Below are 22,861 nucleotides of genomic sequence, written 5' to 3' on the forward strand. Positions count from 1 at the left end.
GTATTTTTATGGTAGCAGTAACTATATATATATATATATATATATATAATAGGCCTATATATAATACATAAATAAATAGCTTATTAGTCTGTGCTTTTGTTTTTATTTTAATTTTTAGTCTAGTGAATTTAACTTCTGCTTTAAAAAGCATTATTTTTATTTTTAGATTGTAATGTTACAATGTTAGAATGTAAAGTAACTTTCTCTTTTTGTTGCACATACTGTAGGCCTATTAGTGTGCCAGACTACATGGTTACATTCACTATATTTGTATTAATAACTTTCAATATAAACACTGTTTGTAGGACAACATTAGGCAGGATGTTAAATTAAGATTTTTGAAAAGTAAATACAGATTTTTTTTTTTTCTAAATCCAAATAGAAAAATGTAGAAAATACCGAGATATATACCGTATATCGCCATTTAGCCAAAAAATACCGAGATATGACTTTTTGGCCATATCGCCCAGCCCTAACCCAATGACAGACAAAACCTGACGAACATGTCTGTTGGTTAAGTGTGAATTGGCCTTAAGAGTGTAGGACATTCTTTCACAAGGTTTCTAGCACTCCCTCTGCATCCCGTCATTATTTCCCACCCTGTGTGTCCTTGGCTTCAGGGAACAGTCGTTTGAGGAGACCTTTTAAGAGCAGAGGTGGCTATACTTACAATACTTCTTCTGGTAAAACACAAGCACCTCTAGATGTAGAAGAGACCTTAGCTAGAGGGCATGAGTCTATAAATATCTTGCTCCCAAAATACACTATTTAGAGACTCTCACCCCTTCACATTAATGAAACATGCTTGACATTCTAAAGTACAGCATACTGTGACGTTCAGCACTATGTCAAGTATATTAAATTTGTAACTGGTAAATTAATTACACTCCCCTAGAATTAAATTCACCGTCTGATGCATGATGTCCTCAAGATAGGAAAGATTTTAAAAAGTCATATTAACCTTTCAGGGTGTGATGATACATTCAAATCATCATGAGAGATGACTTTTGACTCTTACCCATAATTATATATTAACTTCATCTTTATGGTCACGTGTGAGTGACTGACTGATGTATCAGCCTTGGTGAATCATTTATTAAAATGTATTTATTTTTTTATAATTATTGGCATTGGCCGATAAGTTTTTCTGTTTGGCTGATATGTAGAAGGCAGGACTTTTATTTTGTCACCAGGCACGCATGTTTGACAAACTTTAAATACTTGATTTCAACCTATTGATCCAACATATTTACTGTGTGCTGTATGTAAAATTAGCACTACCTTGTCTTCATGTAAAAAATAATATTCCCAGTGTGCACAGATTTACCAGATTACTGAGTGCATTGTTGGTTACAGTGTTTAGTTCCTTATCTATCTCTAAATTAAATAGTGTGATACCATAGCTATCTGCTTTATATCAGCCACCCTGTTCTCTAAGATAATGGCCATAAAAAAGAGTATATTGGTGGACCACGACCACATTGAAGCTACAGTTGTCAGCTACTGCAGCTCATCATATAAACCTAATCTTGTTATTTGGTTATTTTTGGGAGTGACATGCACATTCACCTCATTAAATCTGTACAGTGTAAAAATGAACGATCTGAACTGGTTGTCACTGCAGTGACGTCACTCTCTGCTGGACACTGACAGCGTCTGAGGTGCTGTGCTTTAAAATCACAGGAACAGAGGTATGTGTCTCACAGTCTGTCTCTCTCTCTCTCAGCTTGTGTCAATTTGTTGAATTTATGACAGCGATTTAGCAAATGTTTGGGGTAAGATTTAAAAAAAAAGAAAATAAATGACTACTTTTATTAAGCAAGGATGCAATATATTGATCAAAAGTGAAATTAAAGACATTTATAATGTTTCAAAATAATTTTATTTAAAATAAATGCTGATCTTTTAAACTTTTTATTTATCAAAGCATCTTGTATCCAATATCAGTCTGTTTTCAACATTAATAATAATAACAAGAAATGTTTCTTGAGCAGCAAATCAGCATATTAGAAAGATTTCTGAAGGATCATGTGACACTGAAGACTGGAGTAATGATGCTGAAAATTCAGCTTTTCATCACAGTTAAATCAAATATTACTGTTTTACTGTATTTTTGATCAAATAACTGCAGCCTTGGTGAGCATAAGAGACTAATTTCAAAAACATTTAAAAAAAAAAAAAAAAAATCTTATAAACCACAAACTGTTGAATGGTAGTATACATACAAACATAGAAGTATACTTCACACTCTAAAAAATGCTGGGTTAAAAACAACCCAAGTTGGGTTGAAAATGGACAAACCCAGTGATTGGGTTGTTTTTAACCCAGTGGTTGGGTTAAATGTTTGACCAATGTGCTGGGTAGTTTTAGTCAGCCCATATTGTTTAAAAATGACTATATGGCTGGCTTAAAATGAACCCAAAATAGGTTGGAAATATAATTGGAGGCAACAATAATAATTAAAAGGTGAACATTTATTAATAAGCAATTTAATAAATGTTTATTTTTTAATTATTATTCATTAAACTTATGAATAAATGTTAATTTCCAACATATTCTGGGTTCATTTTCAGCAAGCAATACAGTCATTTTTAAACAATAGTTGAGTTAAATAAAACAACCCAGCACGTTGGGCAAACATTTAACCTAACCGCTGTGTTTGTCCATTTTCAGCCCAACTTGGGTTGTTTTTAACCCAGCATTTTTAAGAGTGCATATTTCCTGTTTTTTTGCTGTTTTAAGCCCTTTGAAAATCACTGAAAACCATTTCAGATTTTATGAAACCACATTCAAATAAGAAATGTTATTGCTTTTAAGTAAAGTGCAATTAGTGACATACATTAGAAACATGCTTAACCCCACAATTAACATCAACAACACCTAAAATTAAATGACTAGACATTGTAAGTGATGAGAGCTTGATGAGAGTAATTAACATCGATTTTTTTTTAATCTGATCTAGGTCTGTGAGAACCATAAAGTATAAACATACATACAGATATATACTGTTTACAAACAGGCAGTTATTGATTTGATCCACAGAGGGAAGTGTTATGATGAGAACCATTAATCACTGTTCATCTGCGTCTCTCTCCTGCCTGCTCCTCACATAACTCTGAGCCCTCCAAACCATAAACCCAACACCAACCCTATCATTAATAATAAAATAATAAAAGAAAAGAAGAAAAAAAAAACCTCTTATGAACTGCAAACAAATTTCACATCAGTGTCAGACTGCTTTTTATTCTGAATAAGCTGGACTTTGGCCCGTGCTATCATTGATATTCAATATCACCCCGCTAATTAGTTCCTTTGAGAAGAGCCTTTGGCAGAATGGGAAATTTCTGTGAAAGTGTGAAGTATAGGTAGCCATTAATGTAATGACTGTGGACTAACTCAAGATACTCCATATGGCAGAGATTTTTTTTTTCTCATTGAAAATGCAGTTTGAATGAAGCTAAAATGAATACACAAATATCAGTGTATAAACATGGGCAGACAAAACCACTACGTAACATATTAGATGGGTCAATGACGTGACGGGTCATATTTTTTTGTCCAAAGGCCTTAATAATAATAAAAAACAAAGATATGACATCCAAAGTATGTAAGGTAGTACAACTAGATCTCTTTTATTGAATCCAAAAGGTTTCAATTATATTTTTCTACATATAAAGGTATTTTAAAGATTTTGAAGTGTCAAAAGGTCATTCAGTTTAACCGTCCAAAGGCCAATACAGCCATTTCATTTGTGATTAAAATATCTTAAAATGTAATAAATGTATACATTTTTTATTCTAGCATGATTTTATAACATCATATATCAACATAGTGCAAAATGGTATTAAAATTATGTGTAGAAGTCGTTGCTTTGTTATGAAAAAGAATGTCCGGAAAAATGAATTTCATTGATGTCATTCGGAGTAACCAATATAAAGGGCCCATTTTGGATCAAGTCATGCGGTCAGTATCATGTGACAGGATGTGACATCATTCAGACACCTGCAAAGGACCACATGGTCGTGAAGCAAAGTAACTAACTCTCTTTTAACTATTTGAAAAATTCATGTTTTCACTTGCTCATATGCATGAAACATCAGGTCATTCGGCACAACCGCTATAAAACACAGAAAATCTTGTAATATTTTAAAAACTTGTACTAAATATGAAATGTTTGATTATCCTTTTGCTAGATAGCTAGATAGATATCAGCCTGTTAGCATCGTTTGAAAATATCGTCATTCGGTACAACCAAAAGTGTCATTCAGTAAAACCGAAATTTTGGTTAAACCAAATGACTTTTTGGTGACAAATTTTGTAAAAAATGACAAAAGCAGTGTTAATTGATTATAAAAACCACATAATCTCATTGTTAACACTTAATAAAACTTAAAAATTAATTATATCTCCATTATGTTTTTTTTACAATTTTAAAAACCTTATTCGTCAGTGACCCATATACATCTGTTTCCAAAGACCGAAAGTGGCAAAGTAAAATAGAAATGGTGTCACATGAATCTCATGAAACATTACATTTACAACATGCACATGAAAACCGGAGAGAAAATTTTTCCGCACAACATTTCCTTTCTCTAGTGTGACTTTAATTACGGTGCATCACCCAGGGCCGTTTTTGTTTGTTTACTGGAATGTAATGAATTAAGTTCCCAACCTGAGACTGTGGCATTTAATTTTCTCCTCAATCATCCCAACCCTCAAAGCTGATCTTTCTGAGAGCCTCTACGTACTGCAATCGCATTCCTAGAAACATGTGGCTTGGGTTCTATGCATGGATGGATAATTGCCTTTTGTTAACTGCATATAGAGCGAAGAAGCCGGAAAAAAGACATGCATCACAAATTTCTTTCATAATCACTCCCTGGATTTTTTATAAAGCCTTTTAATAATCCACACTTGATTGCAAGGTGAGAGAGAATGAAAGAAACATTATTACAAGAATCAAAATCAGACTGCCTTCACAAACCTTCTCAGCAAAGACAGTCTACCATCTGATGGATGTGACTCACCAAATCATTTATTCCAATACTGTTCCAGCCTTGCATTATGGGTAAGAAGGAAATAACGGTTGGGATTATCCAGCATCCTCCGATCATTAGAGCCACTCTCAGTGGTGTCATCTTATTCCTGTAGACCAGTGGCTGGCAACAGATGGCATAATACCTGTGAGGAAGGGTAAATAAACAGTATCTGTTGAATATTCTTCATTTGGCCACCCATAAAGTGTATACAAAACAATTAAGACAAAATAAATGAATAACTGAAAAATATGTACTGTAGTTCTTGGAAACTGCAACTTCAATATGCATGTGAAAGACAACAACCTTGAAATATTCTGAAGGGTGATGACCTGTCAGTGCCCCTGACTGACAAAATGTCAACCTATCAAGCATCTGGAAAACAGATTCTGTCAATTCTCACAAAGGTGCTTCTTAACCTTTCTGATCTGCAAGTCTGATCAGCTCAAGGTTGCTGGTTAAATGACACTGTTGACATTAACCATTAGTATTCTGAGGTACCGAAGAGTCTTAATATTACATCAACATACAGTGGCATGCGAAAGTTTGTGAACCCCTTGCAGAATCTGTGAAAATGTGAATAATTTTAACAAAATAAGAGAGATCATACAAAATGCATGTTATTTTTTATTTAGTACTGTCCTGAGTAAGATATTTTACATAAAAGATGTTTATATATAGTCGACAAGATTTTTTTTTTTTTTTTAATTTATTAAAATGGCAAAAGTGTGTGAACCATTGATTTTTAATACCATGTTTCGTTTCCTGGATGATCTACAACTGTTTGTGTTTTGTGATGGTTGTTCATGTTTGTCCTGAGCAGTTAAACTGAGCTCTGTTCTTCAGAAAAATCCTCCTGGTCCTGCAGATTCTTTAGTTTTCCAGCATCTTTTGCATTTTTGAACCCTTTCCAGCAGTGACTTAATGATTTTGAGATCCATCTTTTCACATGAGGACAACTGAGGGACTCAAACACAACTGTTAAAAAAGGCTCAAACATTCACTGATGCTCCAGAAGGAAACACGATGCATTAAGAGTCGAGGGGTAACTTTTGAACAGGATGAAGATGTCCAAATTTTACTTATTTTGTTGAAATATCTTCTTCTTTTTTTTTTCACTTAGTACTGCCTTTCGGAAGCAACAGAAGATACTTGCATGTTTCCCAGAAGAGAAATTAAGTACAATTTACCTAGATCTTCTAATTCAAAAAGTATTAGTTTAGTAGGTCATAAAGAGAAAAACCAGACTGACATGCAGCAAATGTTAATCTGAGAATTGAATTCAATAATAAATCACCTTGACTATGTAGAAAACCACCAATAGGTTGGGAAAATAGAAGACTCTTGACTTTTAAATAAATGGCACTCAGTTAACAAAGACTACTTAGTTTGAGAGAAGAAAAAAAAAGATTTAAAAGGTAAATGCTTGACCTGCAGGTATAACTTATGAGACCGAAGGGCCTCGCAAAGGTGTCACTGTGAATAAAAAGAAAAAAGTGTAACTGCTCAATACAAGCCTTCAAAGTATCCTGCTATAAATGGTTACCAACTTCTAACACAAAAAAGCTCAAAAGTGTAACTATTTTTGTTTGATTGAAACAACATGTGACTTGTTGAAGAACTGAAGATTTAAGGACCATGCCCCTAAAGGTCTTTACCCCTTCCACAACCTTTCACCCTTCACTTCCCATCACGTTCTAAGCCTCACACTTTGCCATCTACTGCACATTTTAAGATGGACCTCGAATGAACATTTTGTGCCTTGTGGACAGGTCTGGTATCTCAAATAGTGAGAGAAAGGATTGATGAAAAGCCATGGAGGACAGACTTTACTCACAATCCCTTTGACTAAATGGGACAGGTCTGTCTTTCTAACCCAATACTTCAGTCTGTGTCGGTCGAGGTTCCTGTTTATATCCATGCCTCTGGCCATGTGTTCACCACAGCATGTTTAGAGCTCCACTCTGTCTCCCCTACAGGTCAGAGTTGGGGTTTTATTGGACTTCTATGCATGTCCAAATTCTGGAACTCTGTTTTTGCAATTCCATTTGCCTTCGATGGTGGTGCAAAAATGACAGATTTCACTTTGCAAGAAACATAACAGGTGTTCTGAGTCAACTGTTTTGTCTGATTGACAAAATAACTCTACTAAAATGCTTATGTCAGGTCCCCAAATAACATCCTGATGCAATTTATTGACTCTTTATATGCGGGTGTTTGAATGGAACTCACAGATCATTCTTTTGTAAAAAATTTGGAAAGGATGGCCCTTCGGAGATTTGCAGCAGCAAGAGGAAGTATTTGTTAGTGAGTCAGCAGAAGCCCTGACCAAGCATTACTTATAGTCTTAAATCATTCCCAGCTAGTGTCAGATAACTCCCTGCTGCAATCGAGAACTGGACTCATTCCGAATTGGAATTTGAGAGTGTCGGATGGGTCAGTTATCCAAGTTTACATTTCTATGTTTTGTTAAGCATATACTACTGTTCAAAAGTTTAGATAAGATTTTTTAATGTTTTTAAAAAAGAAGTCTCTCCAAGGTGCTGACTAAGACTGCATTAATTTGATCAAAAGTACTATAAGTACTGTTCTTCCAAACCCCAAAATCTTACTGATCCCAAACTTTTGAACGGTGTAGTTCAAATTATCTGCGACTTCTGCAACTTTACCTAGGAAGTTTGACTCTGAAGGCAGTACACATTAGCTTATTTTTGTTTAATTATATTGTGCCTGCTTTGAATCAATTTGGCCCACAATAAAAGTCATGCACTCTCTTAGAGTATTCCCATTTCTCTAAACAGCTGAACTGGGAGAATTTAAACAAGGCTACGCATAAGCATAATGGGCTTAATGTTCTCTCATTGTTCTGGCGGCATTTACTCCAGCCAGTGTTAATAAAACGAAACATAATTAAAATGAGGTGACACAATTACAGCAATTGCTTTAGTGCATAAAGCACAATATGTAAGATGCTCATAAAAATCATCATAAGGTCTTAGGGATTTGGCCCTTATATTTTCATTTGCGCTTCTGGCTGATATTAGCAAGTGATAAACAAATTACTGTACCACCGCTCGGCCTTTCACACCTACATCCAGTCTGCTGTGAAGAAATTCTGGCTGGAAGACTTGCAGTTCTTGGACTGACTGTCAGCCATGGTCCATTGCTGCTAATGCCAACCACAGCCCTGTCAGAGACGGATGTCACAGAGCCAGCTCTGTGTACGTGCTCAACCAGCATATTGATTTTTCACCATGGCACCTGTAAGCGTTATCTAAAGGGATGAAAGAACCGCAGTAGAAAAAAGAGGGAAGGCTAGAGACAACATTACAGTTCCAATGAACAGTAGCAGCCCTGACTGACATGGAGCCCGAGGCAAGGGGTGAGCTACCTTTATTTTAATAGAATAAATAATCAACTACAAAGTGAGATTGAAAGATATGGTAAAAAAAATTTAACTAACAGATATCACCATACTCCCCCGGTTGATTATTATGATATCTGCAAATATCTTGTAAACAAGTTTTCTGAAATGTTAAGTTTAAATATGCAAATGAGGAAATCTAATTAAATATGCACTAATTTGCATGCATCTAAAGAAAAAATTCTGAATCTGAAGTCATAGGATTTTAGATATCAGTTTTATCGCTCCATAAATCAGAAAATACTGTCAACAGCCAGAAAAAAGTCACCGTGTTTTTTATGTATAAAATCAGGAAAAAATTTTTTTTTAAAAATCGATAAAAACCTCTGTAATAACCTTCAGATTATAGATAGGAATAAATCTGTAAAGTCTGCTAGAAGTAAGTGCTACCGAAGTGGATATTTCTGGCTCAGTGCATGAGAAAAAAAAAATCATTTTGAGAAAACAGCCTTTAAAGAAATGTACTGTAATGTGAAAACTGTGGTATCTGTCAGGAGTTATTAAGCAGAGAAACACACGAGACAGGAGGAGTAACGAACCTTATCCATCTTGTTTACTATTCACTTCCATTCTCACACACATTACATCAGAACACAACACTTCAACACAATTTACTCCTGAACACAACAAAAACCTCAGATGCAAGCAGATAAAGTGCATTAAAAAAACACTTAAAAGTGTAGTTTGGATGTTTTCATTCCACTAGTCTGATACAATACGTGATGAAAAGCCAAACAGCCCAAAATCTCAAAATTGGCCAGTGCATGAAAAAACAATGATGTCGTGCATTAAGCAATAAATACAAATGTGACGTCAAACTGCTCATTGGTCATATATATGATGGTCTGTATTATAAAGTTCAAATTGTCATCAATACATCATCAATCCTTCTTCCAAAACATTTTTTTGTCTTACCCTGATTCACTATGGTAAGCCTATTATAAGCGTTTTTGCAGGAAATTGCACCTACGTGTGTCGGGTGTGGGAATGGCATAGGTTAGTTGTCACAACGAGCGAGAAGGTTGACATGGAGCAGCTAAATCTCCAACCTCGGGAATCACCTGTTTTAAACAAACACCGAAACACCGAAGGAGAGTCCGCTGGCGAAAAGAGTTCGCGACACAGCTCGTAATAAAACAAGAATCAACATAGGCTTGACTTTTCAGAGATGGCGAGAACCGAGGGATTTGAAATGTTGTAAAAGCAACATGAAGATGGTGTTTTTATTACTTAACAGGTGAGTAAGGTATTTTATCGAACAGATACATTGCCATATGTAGCTCTCAAACAGAGTCCACTATAAAGCATTATCTATTGTGAAGGCTCATTTCATTATGGTTGTTGTAGCGCTGTGCTGCAATTTATTTATTTATTCAGAGCAGAAGCACAACCAAAACAATGTTCTTCGGCAAAATGCATGCAGTTTTGTTTCTTAAATGCTAGAGGGTAACAGCTTTCAATTTAAGAACATGACACCATGAATAATCGATCATCCTTCTATAGCAGCAAGTCCGTCCCATTAGGCATGGCTTTCCTCTCAGAAGTCGAACTGAATTTCAAGAAGCACTGAACCACTGTCTTTATGGTGCCCAATGGCTTTACATTGGATCAGACAAATCAAATCTGTGATCAGAATCAACAACATGCAGTCTGTTTTTGCACAATTCCCAAAGCACGTATGAACGATTAGTCATGCAAACGTTTCCCTGAGGGTCGAGCCTGTAGGGAAATAGTTTCGTGAAAGTCTGCGTGAAAATCCAATTCCAAGCATGGCTGGCATTGGACAGGCTGTGATGTGGAGAAATTAACCTCCAGCCAAATGAAAAGCAAATGTCTGGGCTGCATGGGCAGACACCCAGTTCTAATGACTATAAACTCATAAGTGAGATCCACCTATATCACTGTTTTCACAGGCTCATGTCTCTGCTGACCATTTCCCACTCTTTATGGCTCTTTCAAGTAATGCATCATTCATAAATGGAGTAATATGAATGCAGAGTTGTTTGAGAGGCTATTTTTAGTGGGTTTTATTAAGTGGCTCGTATAGACTTACTATCAAGATAGTTCTAGAGATCTAGTAGTCTGGACAGAAAGCCCATGCGATGTCCATATAGATTCAAAAACATTTCCGGCAGTAAACCAGTGTGATGTATAAGGCATGCTTGGAGAACACACACTTTTTATTGTTGTCATATAAAATGCACTACAGAACAGTGCAAAGTTCTGCACATTAAAACTGAAAGCTGAGATACACAGGGAAAGTATCACACTCATGCTGCTTTACCAATAAAAATGACATACTAAAGTGTGCATTTTTATTAAAATGATTACAACCTCAAATTAAATCTTACAGGAATGCATCAGCTTAATGAGGAATAACACTGCAGTCACTGCATTGCGCAAGAGTGTACGACATTTTGTAACCGCCGCTGAAAAACCTCCTGACAGCTCCCCTGTTGCTCTTTTGTTCCCTGTGTGGAGGCTGATCAGGTGCGGCACTCCACATTTCATTTCTGTAGTGCCATCTGGGTCTCTTTCTTCCATGCTGCTGAGGTGTGCAAACAAGTCGTGACAGCAAAAGCCCCTAGATCAGTTTACAACTTACAGACGTTTTCTTGCTAGGTCAAGTGTCAAGCTCTGAGTATTTTGTCTGCTTAATGCAATGTTGTCAGCGTGTACTACAATACATACTCCAGAACCAACCACTTCCGTAATGTGTGACGTTTCCAAGTGAAACTACGTGTATAACTAGAATTTTCTTTTTTTCCTTACTGAATTGATTGATTCATGTAAAGTGTGTGTTCATATCAGAATAGAGCCTGACCTCTACAGAAGTTGTGGATGATTACATTACTGGCAAAAACTTTAGAGGAGGGTTTTTAACCAGGATGAGGAGGGCTGAAGGTCAAGTTCACCCTGAAGACGGATCCTAATGGAAACAGTTTGTCTTCAAAACTATCAATATAATTTATTTCTGTAAACTTTATTACGTAACACAATTGACATTACATTTCTGGCTCTGTTACTGTGCAAGATTCCTAACAGCCTCACTAGCTACAGTATTTAGCTATTGGTTAACATTAAAGGGTTTGTTCACCCCAAAATTAAAATTCTGTCATTAATTACTTAATTACTCAACCTCATGTCGTTCAACACCTGTAAGACCTGCGTTCATCTTCGGAACACAAATTAAGATATTTTTGATGAAATCCGAGAAGTTTATGACTTGTCCATAGATGGCAATATAATCAACACTTTCAAGGTCCAGAAAGGTACTAAAGACATCATTAAAACCGTCGACATGACTGCAGTGGTTCAACCTTAATCTTATGAAGAGACGAGAATACTTTTTGTGCACAAAAACAAAACAAAAATAACGACTTCATTCAACAATCTCTTCTCTTCCCTGTCATTAGCCACAGTAAGCACAGTGAAGGCTTCCGTGTTTATGTCCGGCTCAGGATTGGCCAAAGCTGATCACGTGAGCAGCACGACACATGCGTGTGATGCTGATGCAGGAGCCGGCCAATAATGAGTACACGTTCTGACGTAAAACCTGGGAGCGTTGGACGTAAACAACTTATGAGAATGACAGAAGAAAAGATATTGTTGAATAAAGTCATTATTTTTGTTTTATGTGCACAAAAATTATTCTCGGCACTTCATAAAATTAACGTTGAACCACTGTAGTCACGTTGACTATTTCAACAATGTCTTTAGTACCTTTCTGGACCTTGAAAATGGTAATTTCGTTGCTTTCTATGGGAGATTAAAAAAAACTCTCCGATTTCATCAAAAATATCTTAATTTGTGTTCTGAAGATGAACGAAGGTCTTACGTGTGTGGAACGGCATGAGGGTGAGTAATAAATGACAGAAATTTCATTTTTGGGTGAACTAACCCTTTAATGAGAACAATGAGTTTTGCCATTGTTGCAGGTTAACATTGTTAACAATGTGTGTCCAGGTATAAAACACATTTTCTCCATGACTTTGATGTAAGCATAATGAAAGCACAAAACCTTTGGGACAGTTTTGTGCTTGTTATATTCTCTAAGTGTACCTATTTATAGTGCCATAAAAGTATATGACCTTGCTTATCGTGGATATTTCACAAGTCACCTAAGACTATTCTCACCTGCTGATATACATAGCAATTATCAAGAAGAACTACAGAAGTTTCGAAAACATATATAAGTGGCAGCTCGTGACGCACTAATAACACAGCTAACGAGCACCTACAATTAGTATTCAACCGGAATGAGTCAGATGAGTGGAGGCATAATAGAGAGCACTAAATTAAGCATTAAATCAACACTGAGACTGCAAATCATCTGAAGAGACTCGCACTGTATCGCAGACTCTAAACACATGCTGCTCGGTGCGTGAAGTTTGTGTGAGAAATGAGAAGAGACTGCTACTAACCCGAAGGCGAAAGAAGAATTACATTGGAGAAAGAAGCTTTTAGGAACAAGGCGGAGCACATTTCACACAGTCTAAATTGAGATGACATGGCTATTATTGCTGTATGTGCTAAGTGAGTGCCTGAAGAACACCCGGCCAGCCTTATTGTCAAAACTCAGAGAGGCAAATGACTTGTGAAATAGCTAGAATGGGTGCCGTTTCCTTTCCACAAGATCCATGATTGTCATAAGTGCCGCCTGGAACCTCTTCATTCATTCATACTCAGGAAAACATTACTGTCTTGATGAAAATCACATGGCAGCACGAGAGCAGACACTAGTGGAGCGTGAATGCAAGATGCGATAAATAGTGATACATAGTAACCGGAAAGAAAAGATGAACAGAAAAAAGAGAGATAATGAACCGACTATGAGTTTTTATTTTTAAAATCTTCAATCACGTAAAGACTGCTATTAACATTTAAAGGATTAGTTCACTTCAGAATTAAAATTTCCTGATAATTTATTCATCCCCATGTCATCCAAGATGTTTATGTCTTTTTTTCTTCAGTCGAAAAGAAATTTTTGAGGAAAACATTCCAGGATTTTTCTCCATATAGAGGACTTCAACAGTTACCAACGGGTTGAAGGTCCAAATGTCAGTTTCAGTGCAGCTTCGAAGAGCTCTACACGATCCCAGATGAGGAATAAGGGTCTTATCTAGCGAAACAATTGGTCATTTTTCTAAAAAAAAATAAAAATGTGTATACTTTTTACCCACAAATGCTCATTTTGCACTAGCTCTGCAATGCGCCACGCATTACATAATCACGTTGGAAAGGTCACGGAAGTACCGCGGTAGGGCAAAAGGGCGTTTGACTTAATCTTTGCACGTTCGCTTTGTAGACACTGGATCAGTACTTTGCCTACATCACACGTGACCTTTTTAACGTGATTACGTAATGCATGGCGAATCGCAGAGCTGGTGCAAGATGAGCATTTGTGGTTAAAAAGTATATAAATTTTTTTTTTTTTAGAAAAAGGCAGATCGTTTCACTAGATAAGACTCTTATTCCTCGTCTGGGATCGTGTAGAGCTCTTTGAAGCTGCACTGAAACTGACATTTGGACCTTCAACCCGTTGAACCCCAGTGAAGTCCAATATATGGAGAAAAATCCTGGAATGTTTTACTCAAAAACCTTAATTTCTTTTCGACTGAACAAAGAAAGACAAACATTTTGGATGACATGGGGGTAAGTAAATTATCAGGAAACTTTAATTCTGAAGTGAACTAATCCTTTAAGGCTAGCAGTGGCTTGAAAGAAAGGTATACCCTTTTCCATTCAATGAAAGTGTTTCAAAACAAGTTTCACTGTATTTAATGTAATAATATACTGTATTTCTTTACAGTATATTTCTATAGTAAGTATTCTTTTTCACAAGGAATCATCGTAAATTGATTGATATGATTTTTTTTTATACTTACATTTAAAGACCACCTGTGGTGAAAATCAAGTTTTTAATGTTGTTTATATGCCTATGTAGTGTTTTTAACATGCTTTAAGACAAATCATGTGCAAATTCATAAGTCAGCACCATTGCTAAGTATTTTATGTTTGAAACTACAGTAAACCAAAGACAGTCTAAAACCTGCAGTTTGAAATCGGTGGTGTCTGTGACGTCACAGACTACCTTGTAACCAATCACAACAACGTGCCGGCAGGCTTTAGCATATCATTAACTATGAATGCTCTGAAGCAGAAAAGTCTCGAGAGAAGCCAGCTTATCCCGGTATATTTTCTGTTGATATGAAAAATTGTGTAGATTTATCAATATAGCGAGTGTATTACGATGTTATGATGAACTATATGCCTTTCTCCACTGACGTTCTGAGTTGTTCAAAGCGTTTGTAAGGATACTGATTGTTAGAAGGCAGCTGTCTGACTCTGTCTGAGATGAAGAACGGGAACGGTGTGTGTAACATTAGCAACACATTATTAGCTGTTTGATAACGTAGTCAAGCAAAAGACTAATTATATTGATTCATATTAATTAATGACAGAACCGTCGCAAGGGCTGTGCCAAGTGTGCGAGCGCATAGGGGCTCGCGCCAAAGTAAAGTGACAGCTGACTTGAAGTAAAGCCAATAAAGTTCATGTTTTTGTCCTTCGAAATATTTTAATACTATAAAACATAGCTAAAACAATAATGCTCTGAGCGTGTGCATGTGACCGTGATTCATGTGCATATGTCAGTCAGAGTGGAATCGCACGCCAAGTTCTGAGAGAGCTAACGTTATTCAGTCCATTATAAATTCTGATTTTGGCCACCTCTGGAATGAATCAATCCATAGATATTAGCCTACCTGATAAGTTCAAGTAAATACGCTGGAAATCCGCGCTCATTCAAGGATGTGCATTTATTTCATGTACGGAGAAGGCACGGGCGCCTGCAGGATTTCATCTGAATGTTTTTTTTTTAAGTGGATTCAGACCGTTTTGCAAAGGCATTTTACCAATTCATAATTTAAAACACAATTTAAGTGTCAGAAAATACAAGCAGTTCAGTTGCACAGCTGTTAAACTGAATATACGAAGCGAAGCAAGCTTTTTTCTTAAATATCCACAACACAAACAACAAACTGTTCGTCACTACAGCAAGAGTAGACTCCGAGCTGGCGTGAGCGAGTGGAGGCGGGGCTAATTTGCATATTCATTGATCTGTGTATATTAAATGAGGCAAGGGTGTAGAGTTAAATTCAAGCTATTTTAAGGCATGAAGAATTTTTTTTCACTTGAATTTTTTTTTAAATATGTCATTTTGGTGATCAAAGATGAGTTTTAAGGGATAAAATAATTGACTACAGGGGGACTTTAAATACTTTCTTTTGCATCAAAAGCAACTCATAATGGCATAAAGATGAATCAATTATTTAGGCTACTTATGTTCTCAAAACTAGAAGACTATAGTATGAATAGACTGCAATGCTGTATGTTTGTTTGTAGGCAGGGAATGTACTGTAGCAACATATATAGTTACATTATTTGACTCTCAAGTGAGTGGAACCGTGGACCAAAATAAAGAAAGAGAGAGAGGTACACAAGTCAAACAGAGAACGAGGTACATTTTGTAACAAACCAAATATTATCAGTCTTACCAATGCCCCTTTAACAAGCGAGGCATTGGAAGGCGGTCTGTTGTGACTGCAGGGGCCGAATGACGTAAACTAGTGAAGCAGCTGAGCACTCAAAGCTCATCCTGAATATCAGTCCTGTGGTCTAATGCATCACTCTGGGGTAAAGGGCTGGAGCTGAAAGGGTGGTTCACACCAGAGGGGAGTGGAAACTAAGGCTTAGTGCTTTATTGGAGTGCTAAGTGGAGTAGCTTTACAATGTACCCGTGTCACACAAGACGTTTCAGACACTAAACCGTGCTCGAGTACCTCTTATTTTCTCCTTTTGTTATTCATGATGGAGCATTTGCTGCCGACGGGAACAAGGCCAGAAACTAAATAGAATGTCAAAGCATAAAATGTATTATAGTTGAAAGCCCATTCACAGAGTTTAGACAAATTGTCCATTAAAGTTATACGCAGAACAACGATAAGATCAGACTGGGGCAAACATGATGGTGTACTGGCAGGTTTGATAAAACGGTTCCGGTGGGGTTCCTGTATTTTTCTTTCTTTCTTTATTTTTTTTGCTCTTGTGGTTGTTACAATAATTCTTTAAAAGCACCAAGAACAAGCCAAGAGGATGTAAGCTGAACAAAATTACAGCTACTTCAACAAACAACCTTAACGTTTCACAAAGAGCAACAATCTTTTATGATCATAAATCTTAAACGTATGCCAAAACAAACAAAGGAACTGTTTATTCATATTTATTCATCACCACTGTGCCCTTGAGCAAGGCACTTAACCCCGGGTTGCTCCAAGGGGATTTTTTTTCTATAATAGGTCTACTGTGAGTTACTTTGCATAAAAGCATCTGCTACATATGAGGTTTTCAAACTTTCTGATGTCAAGCACTATTAAATATGATGATCCTCTGTGGGGATCATTCGTTTCCTAAAATATAAAGGTGTATATTTTCATTTATACTGTGTGAGGGGAAAAAATTAGAATTGATATTTTAAAGGGGACCTATTATACAAAATTCACTTTTACATGGTGTTTGAACACTGATGTGTGTCTGCAGTGTGTGTAAACAACAGCCTATAATGGTAAAAGTCCACGCACTCATTTTTTTTTTTACATTCCCAAAAATCAAAAGCAGTCTCTTCAAATGAGCTGATTCTGATTCAGACATAAGTCATCGTAGGGAGAAGCCCCGCCCACAGCCGGTGACGATCTTCCCTATTAGCCCTGAGTGAGAAACACAGAGTCTGCCATTTCTGTATCTTCGCTGTAGCAGCTGGAGTTGTACAATGTCTGCACCAAACAGGCATTTCAAGTGTTGTGTTTTGGAATGTACCAATGAACATAAGAGTCTCCATAGACTCCCGCCATCTGAGTCACTGAGGACATTGTCGTTAAATTTCAAGGAAATGTCCCAAAGAAAATCAGTAAAGTCTCGTACGAATGGACCAATCATTTTGCCATTCAGAAACGTCCTGTTGCATTCTACATGTTGTCACTTATACTTGAGTCTCTCTGTCCGACTCCGGTTCAAACATATAAGGCTGAACACCGCTACTGACAGTTTCTGACATTTTCAGTGCGTGAGATTGTCCTGTTTTGTTTTTGCCTCTACGCCGGAGTATGAGCTCTTGAAGCTCCGCCCTCTTCTTGAAAGGGGGCTGGGAGCACCAGCTCATTTGCATTTAAAGGGACACACACACACAAAAAATGGCGCGTTTTTGCTCACCTCCCAAAATTGGCAATTTTAACATGCTATAAAAAATGATCTGTGGGGTATTTTGAGCTAAAAAAAAAAAGGGGGGGGGGGGGGGGCATAATAGGTCCCCTTTAAAAATGTTTTTAATATTTTTTAGATTTCTTAAATATTCTATTTTTCATATTATTTAAATTAAAATAATTAAAATAATTATAATATACAAATGTTGTACTAAAGTCAAAACTAATTAATATATTAATTTATCATACACACATACATACACACACCCAAACTGTTTGGGGTCAGTGTGATTTTTTTTCATCATTTATTAAATTGATACATTTATTCAGCAAGGTTGCATTAAATAGTGATATTTAGAATTAAAGTATAACAAAAGATTTCAATTTAAATAAATGCTGTTCTCTTGAACTCTCTATTCATCAAAGGATCCTGATGAAAAAATGCAATATGGTTTATACAAAAATATTTTTTTTAAAAATAGTAAAATTATATATTTTTTTCTCTCTCAAATGTTCCTTGAACTCCTTAGCACATCTTTGCACTCCCCTGGTGAGAAAAGCCCTCTCTAACATGACTATTTAGATATTCTAAGTTGTCCAGCAACAATATGTTTCTCAGTCTTACATCTTTTTGCCTGTTGCTCGACTTTAAGAGTTTATTAGGTTCATAATCACATGATCACTGCAGTGTTGGTGGACGATTTACTTGGCAAGGGACTTTGTGTGGCCACACATAGATCGCCATGGAAACAGCATCACTACAGAGTCCACGGAACTAAACTCTCAAGTGCTTGTCCTCTGTGGTGAAACAATTTATGGCTGCCATGACAACAGCAACTGCAGTCATGTGTCAAGAATACACGTTTATGGAATTTCAATTAATAGCACTTGGTTTATACATAACCAAGACGTGACATGAACATAAGAATCCTGAAATTAATTTATTTTTACCTGTCAAGGGATATGCAGCAGAGGTGTAGGATGGAGGCGGTGGTCAGCAGCACGTCCAGAGAGGTGCGGACCAGGCAGAAGGTCTCTCCATAGATCCAGTTCTGATGGATCAGTTCTATGGCACCAAACGGCATCACCAGCACTGACACCAGCAGGTCAGCAAATGCCAGCGAGACGATGAAGTAGTTGGTTTTGATTTTCCTGTAGCAGAAACAAAGAGGATACATTACTTTCTTCTCTTTTTTTTTTAAAGTTGGCTGAATAAAAATTTAAACGTTTATATGAAGAGTTTGGTTCCAAAACACTATAAATCCATTTGGATTAATTTGAGTAAAAATGTGTTTTCTTTACCAAGAAAGCGGCACGATGAAAACCATTATTTTCTGTTTCAAACTTTCACATAGCATCTTTTGGTTATAAAAACATTAAAAAATTCAAAGGTTTATTATAAAAATAATATATATTTTTTCCCCAAAATGCAATGAATCCATGACACTTTTTATCAAAATGCAATTAATCCATCAATATAAAAGTTATTTTTCATATTGAAAATACACAACAAAGTAAGTTGATTCACATATATGACAGCCTCTGAACTTTGTCAGTACTAATCTTATATACAGGCATTTGACTAAAAATACATTCAGTCGTCGCTCCCAAAATGAATTCAACGAGTCATCTTGTTAATGTTATAAATTAATTATGTCTCCATTTGTCATTACCGATTAAAGAGTATCTGGCGCAACCGCACGGTTACAATAAACACATTTGCAGAGTACATTAGTATTAAAAACGGCTTTTAAAAACTGCTCATGATTCAGTTTTGGGGACCGTGACAGAAGTTTGATGCTGTTGATGCATTTTTCCTCCTCCCGACTCGAGTGCCTCATCTTCTTAATCTCCTCACGTAAATGATTACATTTCGATGAATTGCATTTCTTCCCCACCACAGATTCATCAATGCCTTCAAAATTATTCATTTTTCTGTTTTTGTTGATCACAAAGTACAAAGCAGATAAAGAAAACTAGGATGCCGGGTGTATTCAGAGCGCCGCCATTACTGTTTACAGTGCGTGGAATGGTGCGATGTGATTGGTTGAGCGGATATTTCGCATTCTGCAGAGAAGGGAGACTGGCGTTTGTCGCGTTTTGGAAAGAAAGGGAGAAAACATGACAGAATAACACGACGGATATCGCATTTTGCGCACAATTAATAACTGACTTTTCAATACCGACCAGATACAATACTGATTTTGGCGGAAACTCAATTTTTTTTAAAAAATGGCGTTTATCGCATTTTGGAACTCTTCATTTTCTCTTTTAAAGATTTTTAGGCGGAAACAATTAGGAAATGAGCATGGACACAAAGTACACTGTAAAAATGATTTTTCAAAGTTTCAAAGATTATTGGAGCGTTTCACAAGAAAATACTTAAGTCTTTCTACTGCAATTTTCAATTAATTCAATGTGTTACTTGTCTTTTATTTGTAATTATTTGCAAGATGTACTAGCAATTTCTGAGTTAAAAATTGTTTCAAATCCTACTACACCAATTTTTTTCTTCAGTTACTTTTTGGGTGAACTATCCCCTTAAATTCAATAATGAATGTAAACACAGCAGCTAGACAAGATGTGTTCCCTAATGATTAGAAATAAATATTCACTATTAAGTCAGTAAGTTGGAGAAAACAGTAACAAGATATCTACCGAACGTGTCTGCGTGTGTCTGTGCTATGTGTGTGGTACGTTGCTGATAGGTTGTCATAATGTTCGCTCCCCTTGATAATGTCCAGAGCTCTGGGCACCCTATTAATGAGTAATAAAACTCTTGCTTGAGCTTCTGAACACACAGATCTATATATAGCTCACTGAGAAGCATTAATAGGCCCAAATCATTCTGTCATGTAACCATAACATGGCATAAAATCTGCATACCAGCTGCCTGTCAACAATATACATCTTTGAAAGAATGCAGAGAGGGGCACTGATTGGCTTTCATGAACATTTGACAGCAATTCTGAAGAATGAAAAGCAACAGGCATCCAGTAATTACACCATCAGATAGTGTGTCAGTATTTACAAATCCCTTTTGGATGCATCATTAAAGCATAAATGGCACCAGATGTTCTATTTAACCCTATAGAGGGCAGCCTATTTTATACACATTTGTCATTATTGCCATGACATAACATTTGGCACGTGACTCAAGTGGTAGCAATGTAGATTATTTTCCTCATGACTTCTCTTATCATATAAGCATTACACAGGTGGTGGAGTGGAAACATGACCTTTGAGTGAAAGAATCTGGGTGGTATGGGGCAGGATAAGCAATTTATAAATCAGAAGGAAGCATAGTACATGAAAAAGAGGAAGGAATGTATGAAGTGATGTGTGGCATGACGTTTGAGGAGATAAGAATCCTAGCACTGCCTCCAGGTTTGAGACATCATTTACAGTAGCTAACTAGTAGCTCCTTAAACTATATATATATATATATATATATAAATGATTATATCAACCTTTGTTCTGACCCTCTGTCTGAAACGATCCTTGAAGGCTTGTTAGTAAATAGCCACTGTTAAGACTGGATAACGTCATTGCATAGGAAACAATATCAACATCCACTTAATTGCACATGAGTAGGTGTTTTGAAACCATTATCCATATAAAACTGTCATTTACAGACAAAGCATTATGAAATCATTTACTTGCGATGCAGCTGCTGTCAGATCCAATACAGTTTGTTGCTTCATCTTTCAACAAAAGTTTCTTTGTGAACTCTCCATTACACTGTGTCATTTACAAAACAATCTGCAGCCAAATGCTCAGAACAAACACACAGATCTGTAAATGTACAGACATGCAAAGAAGCTGTTTAAACTGGTTTAAACTAACACAAACGTTCTATCAAGTGTGCGAAGTATGTCAGAAACTGAACATAACCAGTGTAGACAGCGTCAGTGATTATAATGAGTTCTATTTACTAGGGATGCACCGATATGATTTTTTGGGGCCGATACCGATACCGATATTAACAAACAATTATTGCCAAATTATTGCAAATTTGCCACTTACTCTCTTATTTGAAATTTTGTCATCAAAATAGATAGTATTTTGATCATGTTTTAAATCAGCAAAGTTCTATACCACCTGCATTAAAATATACTAGCAGGTTTATTGCTGCATCATCAAATAATTTTTAATGAACATCGATTGGATCCATTTAACATTCAGCAGGCCTAGATAAAGACAACAGAACAAAGATACATATAAAATAAACAGTGTTTTCAGGTACAGAAATAAAGTAAACAAATGTAAAATAGCACTGCATATTCTTCACTGTATAAATTATATACATATTAATCCTTCTTTATTGTAACAGACTTTATTGTGATTAATCTTCTAATTTGTTTTTGTATACATTTTAATATTTTTGTAAGTTTAAATATGTATGAGATCTCCTTTACTAAAGCGGGACTCTTATTTTGACGGGTGTTCTCGTCTACGGTCTGAGGAGAGCACGCAGTTCTTCAGAGTTATTTTGCAGATTTAAAGTTTGTCCGTTTAAGCATCCCCCGAAAAGGCATAAGATCTGTATGTATTTGTTAGTTTTTAGTTGTAATAAGTGTTTTGAGTAATTCGCTGTATGTTGATGATAATGCAGAGAATGCAGAAGAGAGAGTTTAATGCGCACTTATTGTGCTCTGTATTGTTTAGCTTTCGGATGGGGTCTGTTACACTTATGAAAGTTACAAAAAGTTATTTAGTCAAGAATAATGTGTGATCTTTAGTTATTTGATTAGCACTAAAGCACAGAGAGCAGCGCTAGGATTACGCAACAGTCATTATAAAGCTCAGTGCCTTCAAGCAGTTAATTAATAAACCATCGGTTTGTTATATCGGCCTTTTTCCTGCTACAGCCGATATGCCGATGGTTGTAAATTGAGCAAAAATCAGCTGATAAATATCGGCGGCCGATACATCGGTGCATCCCTAGTTTAAACTAACACAAACGTTCTATCAAGTGCGTGAAGTATGTCAGAAACTGAACATGTATCTGTATACTGTAACCAGTGTAGACAGCGTCAGTGATTATAATGAGTTCTATTTACTTTTGACGCGAAGTGATGTGACACTCAAATGTCAGCCATTAAGTGACTGAATGCCAGTGGGCGGGGCCTATGGTGCAA

At 36.3% G+C, this 22,861-nt stretch overlaps 1 protein-coding gene across 2 annotated transcripts in view; it reads right to left on the reverse strand.

The window, feature by feature from the left end:
* The window catches only part of htr4 (5-hydroxytryptamine receptor 4), a 125,149-nt gene that overhangs the window by 57,235 nt on the left and 45,053 nt on the right, over positions 1-22,861 (reverse strand). For both annotated transcript variants that reach the window (XM_051860091.1, XM_051860090.1), the window contains exons 4-5: positions 18,672-18,872; positions 5,028-5,181 (exon numbers count right to left, since the gene is read on the reverse strand). In XM_051860091.1, the coding sequence (XP_051716051.1) occupies positions 5,028-5,181; positions 18,672-18,872 (355 nt within the window). The remainder of the gene's footprint in view (positions 1-5,027; positions 5,182-18,671; positions 18,873-22,861) is intronic.

The sequence above is a fragment of the Ctenopharyngodon idella genome, chromosome 14 (genome assembly GCF_019924925.1).
Source record: "Ctenopharyngodon idella isolate HZGC_01 chromosome 14, HZGC01, whole genome shotgun sequence".
NCBI classification, from domain to species: domain Eukaryota; kingdom Metazoa; phylum Chordata; class Actinopteri; order Cypriniformes; family Xenocyprididae; genus Ctenopharyngodon; species Ctenopharyngodon idella.